Source organism: Oncorhynchus kisutch, linkage group LG14 (assembly GCF_002021735.2).
Source record: "Oncorhynchus kisutch isolate 150728-3 linkage group LG14, Okis_V2, whole genome shotgun sequence".
Classification (NCBI taxonomy): Eukaryota; Metazoa; Chordata; class Actinopteri; order Salmoniformes; family Salmonidae; genus Oncorhynchus; species Oncorhynchus kisutch.
Window position 1 is genome coordinate 75,018,910 of NC_034187.2, and position 13,552 is coordinate 75,032,461.

A 13,552-nucleotide genomic window follows, 5' to 3' on the forward strand; every position below is an offset into this window, starting at 1 on the left:
TGAATGGGTAAGTCAATTTGTTGTTTGCGATTTGTGTTTTCTGGACTCAACATGTAATAAGAAAGACAGTTTCCAGCGCAAGGATTTAATAATGAACATGAAAGAACATGGTACTTTCAATACAGGCTCGTTATGAACAGCATTGGTGTTTGAAATCGATATGAAAACCGAAGAAGACGTGGCGTTATGCACAGCGTGGCGTTATGCATTGGCTGCTGTGCGTCTTGAGGCCTAGAGCGGACTGTGGAGTGGTTTAGGTAGTTTCATGTTGTTGGGATCTATTTTCTACCTCTACAACAAGAAACTGTCTGAATTGGCCCAGTTTAATACATCGAAACTTCAGTCAACGTAGTCTGGGACACGTGCAATCTGATTGAATTGTATGTAATAGGATGGAGTGTTATTTGTTTTTACATAAATATATGAATAAACAATAGGACATTTCTTATTTCCTTTAGCTGTTGAGAAATACTTACTGTCGTGTATTTATCTTAACATATCGTCAGTAATATTTATACAAACTCCACTTGTTATTTTCTTCGTCAAATTAAGCCCCTGAATTGCCTGCGTCCTATATTTATCTTGGTAAAAGCTCACCCATAGGCGAGTTGGACTTGGATTTAGCGTATAGATAAGCATGTTTTCTCTCACTCGTGACGCAATGACGCCAGACAAGGCCTCGGTTACGACCACTGCATTGGAATGGAAGGGGAAGTTGAGTGTGCAACAGCGACCTCAGCGGCGCGCCGGTGGGCAATTGAACCGGATGCTTCCGCTGCGCAATACAGCCCGGACACAAAAGAGGGGAAGGGCTTTATGGCGATATTTAGATCCGCCAGACAAGCTGTTATCTGCGGGAAAAATAAGTGAATAACCCCTGCGGTATACTGGGTCCGTGTTAAACACACCCTGATTTAGTTTACAGCCTTAAAGTGCCATTGCATTCATTTGTGTGTCCTTTTTTTCTTTTGAAGGTTGCTGTCTGTGCTGTGTTTAAGTGCGCATAGCCTTTATTTATCCACTAGCCTCTTTATTTTGTTCTAATGTCTCTAATGTATTTTCACCAAGCATTATCTGATTATGCACAATGGTAGGCCCAATGCTTTCCAGGTAGATGAATGCCTATCTTTTCAGTTATTGGTGTGAGTTATACCGGTTTTTTTTTCAGTATGGGAGAACAGGCTGGAGTGGATTATTTAGCAGTAGTCAACCGCCTGTGGCCTGTAAGGTGTTGGCCTAGCTTTCAGTTTTATTCGACGGTAATAAATAGAACAGTCATTCTGTGGGCTATCCTATCACGGTTCTCTAAAGCTATGGTAGGGCAAGGTTCGAGAACATGTCTGTGAAGTGTTACAACGTGTTACGCCGACATTTCCTCTCTTCATACTAGTTCAGATTTTATCATATTGTATCCAGACTTAGGTTTGCTGTTGGTTTGTATTGTATTTGCTTGTCCATTGTTGTTCGGTTTTTGAAAACGAGTTTTATTTCTGCTTTCAAATTTGATTAGAACGTGATCTATGTGTCTGAATTATGAAATAAACAACCCCATGTTTAAACTATCTATTTAAATGATCTATTAATTGGATGTTTTTCTCTCGAGGTATCTCACACTTTTATGAGGAAACTCAACGGCTTCTGTACATTATGTTGTATTTGTTAGCGTATTATTTTCTACTTAATAGTGTATAATTTTTTCATTAGCCATAGTGGCTTCCATAATTGGCACTGCTGTGCTGGTAGCCTATTTGTAATAGTGCTAATGGTAATTATGGTTAGGGGCCTGTGTTTTGGTTGATTATGTCATATGACCTGGATTTGAACAGAAGTGAGAAATGAGAAATGAGAATTAGAACACAAATACTAACAATTGTCTGAGGATGATGCTGGACCATCTGACATAAAAATAAAAGGGTCAAATTTGATAATATATATATATATATATTTTAAATAAAGGTTAAAATCGAGGGAAACCAAAACACAGGGTCTTAATTATGATAGTGGCCTCATAATAGGCTTATAGAACTCCTAGTAATAGTCGGATACAAACAATATGTGTAGGCTAATTCTTAGTAATAGTGGTAAAGTATTTGTATTTGAAAAATAAGCCAGCTCGACGTGCACTACTATGTGCATACTATTTTCTATGACGAATATCCATAATTGTCGCTTATTTTGTTGAATCTTAATTGTTTAAATATGCCACAATTAGGCCTATTTCCATGTAGGTTATTGATTGAATTCATATATTTTCTGTAATAGAACATTGCTGTTTAATTCCTCGGTTTTGTTTAATAACCAGAATGTAGGCTATCCTGGATATTCATGAATATAGAATACAATATTAGACTAGAACAGTAAAATGATCCTTTACATTTTTTTGTTTTTGTTTTAAGGCAGCAGTAAATACATTAACTTAACCGGGTAGACCTACTAATATGCCAACACACATTTCTATTCTATCTAGACATTTGTTTTCTATAAAAAAGAACTATACGAATTAAAACTTTTCCATATTTTGCTGCTGAAAATAATATTACTTTTACTGAGAAATTATATATATTTTTTCCAAATAGGCAATATAATAACAATGTCATAGGATGTTGATGAAATAACACATTCAACTAGTCAGATATTATTCTCAGCAGGCTTGTGGTTCTATTAATCTTATATTATATTAGGTTATTATTGTATAATACCAAACTAAGGCTTCACATAATAGCATGATATAGCACACCTTTGAAAGCTTATGTTTAATGGGGCGTGAACGTAAAAGCTTTTCATTTTGGAATGTTTCCTGACAATGAAAATATGAAAGGTTTGAACATTTTGACAGAAGATGAAAGAGGTTACATGCTACGATGGAAAGCTACCCAGAGCATTAGTTGTAAGAAATAATATCTGAATAATTGACGTTCCTTGGCGCCATAGAAAGAATGCAGTTTATGACATTTGGTATCGTTAATAAGCCCCAATATGGCGGCGTTATCCTGGTTATGTTCACCTCCTGTATGTTTTGTTGTGAGTATCATTGGTAATGCTTATTACCCTGTAACATATGTGTAAATATACTCCTTAAATGTGTGTTTTGGGAGAATTATTTATTGGATTTGCTGACCTATACTAAATGGACAGATACTTCCAATGGTATTTCAGTTTAGTCTACTCTACCTTAGTTTAGTCTACTCTCCTTTTCCATAGCCCTACATTTATATCAGCAGTAATTGTATAAAATAATAATAATTTGCTTTTAAAACTAGACATTGTTACGTTTTAAGACAGAGACCCGCGAGCATTTAATAGCCAAAGGGATTGATTTATCCTTTATTGTTCAGCCTTTATGATCACGTGCGCTTGTCACCCAATCGAATGGCAGTCCTGCTTCCCAACTATTAGTCGACTGTAGATCTTTGTGGTGCCAAGTTGCTATACTTGATTTCTTCAGATTGTTATTTTGTAAAAGTCTAGTTTAGTGCGTGTGTATGTGTGTGTGGTGTGTGTGGCACGCTTGTTTTTGTATGTATCTGTGTATGTGTGGGTACATGTGAAAGTCTCTTTTACCATGTCGACATCTGGAACGTTGACTAGCTACTACGTCGACTCCCTCATCTTGCCGGAGAGCGAGGAGCTGTCCGCGCCCAGATACACCTCCGGTCCGGGGGGGCTCCAGCATGCGAGGCAGCTCACCTCGCTCACCGATCACACCGAGCTTGGGCCCTGCACCTTCCCGACGAAAGCTCCGGTCTTCAGCCCGTCCTGGGGTCATGTATCGACCCAGTTTCCAGGTGCCGTGTCATCCGTGTACCACCACCCGTATGGGCATCACCAAGGCCCGGCTCCAGGCGACTTGGAGGGTCGCTACATGCAGTCCTGGCTGCTTGAGCCCATTTCAGGGTCCTTGCCCTTGACCGGATTACCAACGAGTCATCATTACGGGATCAAACCGGAGAGCCTGGGCGCACGAGTGGACAGCGCGCTGCCTGGATCCCACACCGCACTGCTCCTGTCCGACTTCACCAACGGGACAGTTGCGACGGCGTCCCCGGTGGACAAGAACACACTACCTGGCCAGACCGCAAACCTGAACGGGGAGATAGAGGAGAAACCGGCCCTCGATCCAAGTAAGTGCTGCTTCATCCTTTGACATTTGGTAATGCTATGTTCTGTAAAGCTGCGGGGATGCAGGTAGAAATGTGTGAGGACTCGCGTGGTTGAAAATATGCCATTCGAGGCGTGCCATTTATCGGGACTTGATAATAGGCTATCTTTCTCTCACACGTTTCTATGTTCTGATACTATGTGTTTCAGATTTTAAACAGCAGCAACAGTCAGGTATAGGAGTGCATTGCTACTTTGGATTGCATTTAGATTTTTATATCCATAATTGATTTCCAGGGCTTTTGTTATCAGCCTCGTCCCTTGTGGGTCATGTGTTTTTATTACATCTGGGCCAGCAGCACCGGGCTCACACCAGTCTCGTTTCGCACCCCCTCTCTCCAGATAACCCGGTATCTAACTGGCTCCACGCAAGCGCCACGAGAAAAAAGCGCTGTCCATACTCCAAGCACCAGATCCTTGAGCTGGAGAAAGAGTTCCTCTTTAACACGTACCTCACGCGGGACCGTAGGTTCGAGGTCGCGAGGCAGCTCAACCTTACCGAGAGACAGGTCAAAATCTGGTTTCAGAACCGCAGAATGAAGATGAAGAAATGTAATAAAGATTGTGGACCAAAAAATGATTTATAGGTACCTATGACTCATTGAACGAGAACGTAAAAAATATCACAAAAAAGGGATATCTGTGAAAATACTGTATTTTTTAGAAGTCTTTGTCTTATTGTTTTATTCCAAACAGAAGCTGTTATGTGTCTTGTAAAAAGCATGTCCGGCTCTACTCGTCGGTTTGATGCAACTACCTTTATATTGCACAATTTAACAGTGCGCATAATTTGTTGCTATTGTTATTAGGATGTTAATTAATTAAGGCCTCGGCTGCAAGTGTCATTGTGTAACACGAGTATTAGTAGGCCTGTTCTCTGTGCTCGTTTGTGTTTGGATGTTTGTAGCTATGTGTGTGTTCTCTGGTTTGTAGATATTTGTATTTCCGGTTCAACTGAATTTAGTTTTAAATGTGATTACGTTTTTTTGTTGTTGTCATTATTTCAGTTACTGGTAACGTTGGAGTGATAGGCTAACTGCTAACGTCTGGCTGCTAACGTCTGGCTGCTAAGCTGCTAACGTCTGGCTGCTAACGTGATGGTAGCATTTTGAAGGGGGTGCATGAGTATCAAAAGCCTTTTTAAAATGCATATAGGCCTATTGATACTATTCATAGAAGGTACATAACAATCATTTTGTGTTGACTACCTAAACGTCTCTCAACTACCTATAATTGCAAGACCTATAATTGCAAGAACCTATTTCATTTTTACCTGACTCCGTTGTGAAGAAATATAACGCTTGTATAGGAAACTATGTCTGAATTTCAGGGAGTAACATTTAGAGGACATATTGGTTAGAAAGCGAGAGAGAGGACATTTTAAAAACACTGTAGGCTACGTAATGAATACCTCATGGTCTGGAGACGTTCGGATGTTCGGTTCTCAAATGTAATTTGTACTTTATTTATTGAATAAAACAAATTATATCTGCGAATGCAGCCACATTGAATTCTTATCATTTGTTGTGCTTTTACATTTCACTGTAATCTAAGAATTAATTCAATAAATTATCAAATTCTTAAATATATTGACAGTCAAATGTATTGCATCCTACCAAATGTATTGTGTAGCCTATATGCCAACACTTACATTCATTTGCACTTATATTTTCTCTCCAACAAAATATTGGAATAATACTCTAATACAAAACTATTCATGGAGTAATGTAAACCAGGTAGTAATGACAGTCGACCATTTATTTCATTTTCCGTGAGGAAATTCGAGTCTTTGACTTTGAAATGTCAATGGCTTATCAAATAATGTGAGCACGCACTCGGCATTCTTTCTTCAACACCGCGCGCAAAACACACACGCACATACACACTGTATTTGTGTGTGTGTGGAGTTAATGAGGGGGGGGGGGGGGCTCTGCCTGAAGTCTCTGTATCAGGGTAAACAGGCAAGCCCCGAGCGTCGCTCGGTGCATGCAGCTCTGCTCTGGTCCGCGCCTTGGCAGAGGACATTGTTAGTTGTATACAGCCATAAAATACAATTACCACTATAACCGTTTATGGGGTGCAAAGCGCTGCAAGGCGAGAGGACACAACACAAGAAAGATGTCGAAATCTTCGACAGCTGGTGCCTGTAGGATATCTGTTCTTCAGCTATGATATGACACCACCGCTCAGCTAAGACCCCGTGCTTCTGGACACATCATGGCCGCCATGTTTTAAAACCTGCAATATGTGCAGGGAGAGAGGTCAAAGGTATTGAGCGTTCAACGAGGGGACTGTACTACATGGAATTTAGCTGTGGTGTTGGTAATCAAATTACAATCTATTTGATATGAACTTCTAGTTAGAATGAGTGGTTGAGGTGGACCTGCTTCCACAAGCCTTTGGCCTATAGGCCTAGAGGAGTTATCTTAAATCTGCGGTGTACCAAATAATAACAACAGTTGAAATTATAGAGACATGTGGAATAGGCTACAACTGGACCTTGGCAAAACTAAATAATTACAGAATCACAGAAACACCCTTCGTTTTTCAGACAACATCATTCACATAATGCATGCACATATATTTGAATATACACAGGCCTGTAGTAGTTGTATGGAGCCATATAGCGGTGTTGTGACGCGCTCGGCCTCGAGGACGCAGATGGACCCCAAACATCAAAGGCTGGGCCAGAAAAAGAGCAATAAAACGCCTGGCCTGCTATACTGTCTGGCATTCCACATTTAATGGCTTTATGGCCGTCCAGACACAATTAGGCCGTTTTCAGAACTCGGCACCCATTTGTTTTCTCTCTTTCTGTAGGACTGCAGCATGGACAAAAGGCCTAGCGGAAATGATCAGCTTTATTGGCGTCTCCCCGAATGTTGCTCGCCGGACTCATGGTCATCTCGAGCGCCCCTTTGTTTCTACCTGGCCTGGGAAACGTTCTCGCTCGGTTTCTCTGGTGGTAGCTAGTGTTCTGTTGACGTGCTGGAGGAACAGGAAGGGCAATAAAACAACAGCATTATATGAGGCAAGACCTAGTCTCAGTGTATATGAGGCAAGACCTAGTCTCAGTGTATATGAGGCAAGACCTAGTCTCAGTGTATATGAGGCAAGACCTAGTCTCAGTGTATATGAGGCAAGACCTAGTCTCAGTGTATATGAGGCAAGACCTAGTCTCAGTGTATATGAGGCAAGACCTAGTCTCAGTGTATATGAGGCAAGACCTAGTCTCAGTGTATATGAGGCCAACATGGACATTTGAGATATACTATTCTCGATGCTAATCACTGGACCTCTAAATCTGCATTCCGTCTGGAAATAGTACCGCGCGCAATGAATGCCACAGTTCCTACATTAATCACATTCCTTTATGTGATTTTTTTTCTCTATTTGGCCACTAAGCGGGTGGCTGTGATTGCAGTTCTGTGCGCATTGCACCTTTTCCACCCTGCAAGTTTGTGTAGTGACCAGAGGATGGCGCTGATGTTCCATAACAAGCCTCAGAATGGCCTCTTTTGAATTCTTTCCCTTTGTGATTACTCTCGCAGGAACAGTTTTAGAGTGCAACAAAATGATTTCACACGCTGCCTACGGTTTTACAATGCAAGTCTAATACCACGTTAAGGAATGTTTACGAATACAGTGCGCTCATCAGGAATACAACGTTTAGACATGTTTAGGCCTAATATGTTGATGCATCCTTTTCCTGCATAATTTGCGTTCTATAACATTGTAATTCTAATTGTTCTTATGCAGATTATTTTACCTTTATTTAACTTGGCAAGTCAATGACGGCCTAGGAACAGTGGGTTAACTGCCTTGTTCAGGGGCAGAACGACAGATTTTTACGTTGTCAGTTCGGGGATTCAATCTTGCAACCAGTTATTAATCCAACGCTCTAACCTTTAGGCTACCTGCAGCCCCAATATTATTAGCTATTGTGGTCGTAAGCACATCCAGGGCAGTATTTTTTAATTTTTAATTTATTTTACCTTTATTTAACCAGGTAGGCAAGTTGAGAACAAGTTCTCATTTACAATTGCGACCTGGCCAAGATAAAGCAAAGCAGTTCGACAGATAAAACGACACAGAGTTACACATGGAGTAAAAACAAACATACAGTCAATAATGCAGTATAAACAAGTCTATATACAATGTGAGCAAATGAGGTGAGAAGGGAGGTAAAGGCAAAAAAAGGCCATGATGGCAAAGTAAATACAATATAGCAAGTAAAATACTGGAATGGTAATTTAATAATATAAAGATTTATAAAAATATACGAAATAGTAGTCAAATGAATTGACAATCTAGATAATTAAGTACATTTTACTGGGCAAATAACGTTGAGTGTTTGGTTGTCTTCAAAGAAAACAGGCATTTAGTAGGCATAATTATTATAGTTAGAATGCGATTATTTTTATCTTTAGGTTAGGCCTATAGGAAAAGTTAGCATAGGTAGTGTTTGATAAACAGAATTATCATGCAATATCAACATATGATTCAGAGTACAAGATGCAATTACATTTTGTAAAGTCAGTGGAAAACTATTTTCCACTTTTTTCTGAAGTATTATTCATATTCAACATTTGCAATATGATTCGTTGAATCCATTTAGGAGTACTATGATATGGCATATTGTAAAATGTGATCGGCTTTGCGTTTTAGAGTATGTTTGGTGATATTTAAATTTAGCCTAAGTGTCTATATGATCACTAACTCCACACACAGAATTGCATTTTTTAGTTTTGATCCCTCCTGTGTTTATTTCCAGATAACATTGTGGAATACGACAGAATAGAGATAAACTTGACCAAATTAGGCCATAGCATATTGCAGATAAAACATAATAAATTCAGAGTTAAAGAAAGAAAGCTCGATAACACAAACGTAGTAGATGTCTAAATGTAGGCCTACAAATAAATGCGGCTCATTTTGATTATTCAAATTGACTTACTTAATTTGCTTACCTAACTTTTATGTTTTTAATTAATCACTTGCTTCATCTAGCATTGGGTTACCACTCAAAATAATTTTCTCTAATATTTCAATAACACTTGCTTCTTGTACTCATTACAACAAGTCATTTTATATATAAGCAATAAGGCCCGAGGGTGTGTGGTATATGGCCAACATACCATGGCTCAGGGCTGTTCTTAACCACGACGCAACACAGAGTGCCTGGATACAGCCCTTAGCCTTGGTATATTGGCAATATACCACAAACCCCCGAGGTGCCTTATTGCTATTATAAACTGTCTACCAACTTAATTAGAGCAGTACAAAGAAATGGTATTTCAGCCAATCAGCATTAAGGGCTCGAACCACCCAGTTTATAATCTATTTTTGGAAACACGAGTTACACAACAACAGTAATTCAAATAGGAAACAATGTATAATGGTTACAATTGTAAATGGTATTATTTTAATCACAGTAATATACAATAAATTGTTGTAAAGTTAATTATGACAAGCAATCAAATGTAGCCCATCTATATTCTGACTATATGTTGAACGCATAAAAACAATGAACTATGTACATGTCGTGCTCTTTTCTTTGTGTACTATAATCAGAATGTTTTGATGTTTGTTGTAGACTCTCACATATAGTTCCGTTTTAGCACCTAGACATGTAGCTATTTGATGGAATTGAAGAAAAGCTTTTAATGAAATACACAATTCAGTTTTATATTCTTAGTTGTGTATAAATGACAGATGTTATGAGGGGGTGGGAGCGATGGTGTTATGCTGTATTATGGAAAGTAAGGTATAACTGCAACAGGACAGCGGTTTTCTTTTGAACCAATGACATTGTATTTTGTGTCATGTCATATGTTCCCACAGTGTTTACTCTGTAGTCTGTGTGTGTTAATCCTACTCTGCAGTCTGTGTGTGTTAATCCTACTCTGTAGTCTGTGTTAAATCTACTCTGTAGTCTGTGTGTGTTAATCCTACTCTGTAATCTGTGTGTGTTAATCCTACTCTGTAGTCTGTGTTTGTTAATCCTACTATGTAGTCTGTGTTAATCCTACTCTGTAGTCTGTGTGTGTTAATCCTACTCTGTAGTCTGTGTTTGTTAATCCTATGTAGTCTGTGTTAATCCTACTCTGTAGTCTGTGTGTGTTAATTCTACTCTGTAGTCTGTGTGTGTTAATTCTACTCTGTAGTCTGTGTGTGTTAATTCTACTCTGTAGTCTGTGTGTGTTAATTCTACTCTGTAGTCTGTGTGTGTTAATTCTACTCTGTAGTCTGTGTGTGGTAATCCTACTCTGTAGTCTGTGTTAATTCTACTCTGTAGTCTGTGTGTGTTAATTTTACTCTGTAGTCTGTGTGTGGTAATCCTACTCTGTAGTCTGTGTTAATTCTACTCTGTAGTCTGTGTGTGTTAATTCTACTCTGCAGTCTGTGTGTGTTAATTCTACTCTGCAGTCTGCGTGTGTTAATTATACTCTGCAGTCTGCGTGTGTTAATTATACTCTGCAGTCTGTGTGTGTTAATTATACTCTGCAGTCTGTGTGTGTTAATTCTTCTCTGTACTCTGTGTGTGTTAATTCTACTCTGCAGTCTGTGTGTGTAAATTCTACTCTGTACTCTGTGTGTGTTAATTCTACTCTGCAGTCTGTGTGTGTTAATTCTACTCTGTACTCTGTGTGTGTTAATTCTACTCTGTACGCTGTGTGTGTTAATTCTACTCTGCAGTCTGTGTGTGTTAATTCTACTCTGTAGTCTGTGTGTGTTAATTCTACTCTGTAGTCTGTGTGTGTTAATTCTACTCTGTGTGTGTTAATTCTACTCTGCAGTCTGTGTGTGTTAATTCTACTCTGTAGTCTGTGTGTGTTAATTCTACTCTGTAGTCTGTGTGTGTTAATTCTACTCTGTGTGTGTTAATTCTACTCTGAAGTCTGTGTGTGTTAATTCTACTCTGTAGTCTGTGCGCCATAATGATATTTCTGGCCCTGCTGGAGATTGGCTACTGCGGTCACAGGGCTGGATCACGTGGTTTGGTGTAAATCTAGGGTGTATTGCTGTAATTTATCACACTACCTCGTAAAAACGACACTGAAGATTCTGACCCAACAAATCACAAGGAAAAAATATGAGCTCTTATTATGTGGATGGTCTTTTTAGCAAATATACGGCGACCGGTTCTTTCTTCCCAAATGCCGACCGGGGTTCGTGCGCTCTTCGACACAGTGGAGAAGGACCCGCATCTGTTCACAGTGCCGCAGCCCCTGCCTTCCCAACGTCCTTGTCCGGACTTTACAACGTCAACAATGCTATTTACCAGAGCCCCCCGATGTTTACTCCTGCTTATGACCAGGGGCCGGACGTGCACAGTCTGCACTGCAGCTCTTTCGACCAGAGCCGTCTGTTCGGGGACAGCTGCATCCAGCCGGTGCCGGGTCCACTCACCTCGCCAGAGGACAAACACTACCGGATGTACCCCTGGATGAGAACATCAGGTATGATCTTACATGGGACAACTTACTGTTGTCTTAATTAATGGTGCAATTAATTCCGTGAATCCATTGGTATTGCATGGAAAGAATCAGAAAAACGTTTAATTAGTTAGTTGTGTGACCATAAATTCATTATCCCTCCGCTTCTGTAGTGTTCATCGCGCAGGGATATTGCCACTGTTTTGGTTGTTGTTGCTCTTCTACTGTATGTGGAAGTAAAATACCAGGCTATAAGTTAGTCATTGCTCGTGCGCTCTGCAGTTCGCCCTTTTGATTGGGCTCAGAATGGCAGTTGTGATTAACATAATCAGTTTCAGGAACCTATTTGTACACAGGGATATAACTTAACTATAGTGGTGGCTGTAAACAATATCAGTAGACCAGTCGGAGCAGTGGTATTGATACTAGTGTCTGATTAGTACGGAATTGGTAGGCAGGACAGTGTCTAATAAAGACCATTGAAATAGCAGTAGTAATTGCTTATGGGCTGTGGGTATGACCTAGTAACGGTGGACTAACACATGCTTCTAATTGGAGAGGCATGCCGTGCATTAGCAATAGGCTACAGGCTAGAATCCCAGCTGGAATATTTGTAACGGACGGAAGTCTGAGCCAAAACAGCACTGACAGTCCGAAAACATTTTGAGAAAGAAATCTTAGCAAAAATGGCACAGAATGACAGACTGTGGCACGTTTTTTAAAATTATTTTATTTACTATAGAAAAAAAATCCAAGAATCCAAGATCACATAATTGTCATGCGTGTCATTATCAGTATCAAGTTATTATCGGAGTTATTGCATATGGCATGCTTGTGTAGAACATGGTTTTAGAGCAATTTGCAGGATTTTTTATTTGTGGGCCTAGTGGGAAAATGCTATGTACAAATGTAGGATCTTAATTTGAGCCCGTTTCCAACATCATGAAAATAATCCTGCAGCAACAGGAAATGTGAATTATTATGTGGATTATAGTAAATTAACATTTCTTGTAGGGCTTTATGCATTTTTCGTTAGGGCAAATCAAGCCTGGCATTTTAAAGTGGAAATGACCCACTTTAGAAGCCTTTTAAAATCTCAAATACTCTAGGAGTTTCAATTTCCTGCTGCGGTAGGAAAATTCTCAACAACAAAAGAGTGATCAAATTAAGATCCTGCATCTGTACATCGATTAAAACCATTCTTTCTTTCAGATCCAAACAGAAAGCGTGGACGTCAGACGTACTCCCGATACCAGACACTGGAGCTGGAGAAAGAATTCCACTTTAACCGGTACCTGAACCGCCGGAGGCGCGTGGAGATTGCACACGCGCTCTGCCTGACTGAGCGCCAGATCAAAATCTGGTTCCAGAACCGGAGGATGAAGTGGAAGAAAGATCACAAGGACGAGTCTTCGAGCTCAAACCTCAGTACCAACTCAGAGAACGTAAACAAGGATGGTGATGGTAATCCGGTAAACAACGGACAGTCCAAGACCCAGGAGGCAGAGCAAGGAGACTCCCCGTCTGCGGGTGTGGCATCAGAAACCCCTACAAGAGAAGGAGATGGCGACGTAGAGGCTATTAATGAAAGAAACACTCCATAAATGTTTGTATTTGTCAAATGTTAAAGATGTATACTCTCATAGAATCGACACACTCTGTTCATCGTGTTTCTTTATCAATTTAGAGATTAGTAAGGATTGGTGAAACGACTTGCAGGCTGAAGTTGAGAAGCACTTATTTATTGTACTGTATACAAGCTAGTGAAACACTGTCTCTAGCAACAAAAGGCATACGTCTATGTTCACATGAAAAGGAACGGATACTACCTATTTACACTATAGTATTATTATGAAAACTCAATTTGATCTTTGAATGTAGAAAAGGCATACTGTAAAACTAATTCAATAATACAAATTATTGGTTGGGAACTATTAGATATTTTACTACTGAAA

At 39.7% G+C, this 13,552-nt stretch overlaps 1 protein-coding gene across 2 annotated transcripts; it reads left to right on the top strand.

The window, feature by feature from the left end:
• The first annotated feature begins 337 nt into the window (after window positions 1–337).
• Window positions 338–13,006, top strand: LOC109903328 (homeobox protein Hox-A9-like). Of its 2 annotated transcripts, XM_031788973.1 has the most exons (3): window positions 338–4,121; window positions 11,480–11,621; window positions 12,810–13,006. In XM_031788973.1, exons 1-3 carry the CDS (start codon window positions 3,563–3,565, stop codon window positions 12,883–12,885), a joined length of 777 nt encoding a protein of 258 aa, XP_031644833.1. In that variant the 5' UTR covers window positions 338–3,562; the 3' UTR covers window positions 12,886–13,006. The 2 variants fall into 2 exon arrangements, with proteins under 2 accessions (XP_031644833.1, XP_020355551.1); XM_020499962.2 differs by lacking the exons at window positions 11,480–11,621; window positions 12,810–13,006 and adding an exon at window positions 4,501–5,704 and having other exon boundaries at window positions 1,963–4,121.
• The last annotated feature ends 546 nt before the right edge of the window (window positions 13,007–13,552 follow it).

What these genes read in the sequence shown, in the direction of transcription:
- LOC109903328 (XM_020499962.2), top strand. Translation starts at nt 3,563, where the DNA reads ATGTCGACATCTGGAACGTTGACTAGCTACTACGTCGACTCCCTCATC. An exon ending in GAAACCGGCCCTCGATCCAA is followed by an intron (nt 4,122 to 4,500) that starts GTAAGTGCTGCT and finishes CCCTCTCTCCAG; the next exon opens with ATAACCCGGTATCTAACTGG.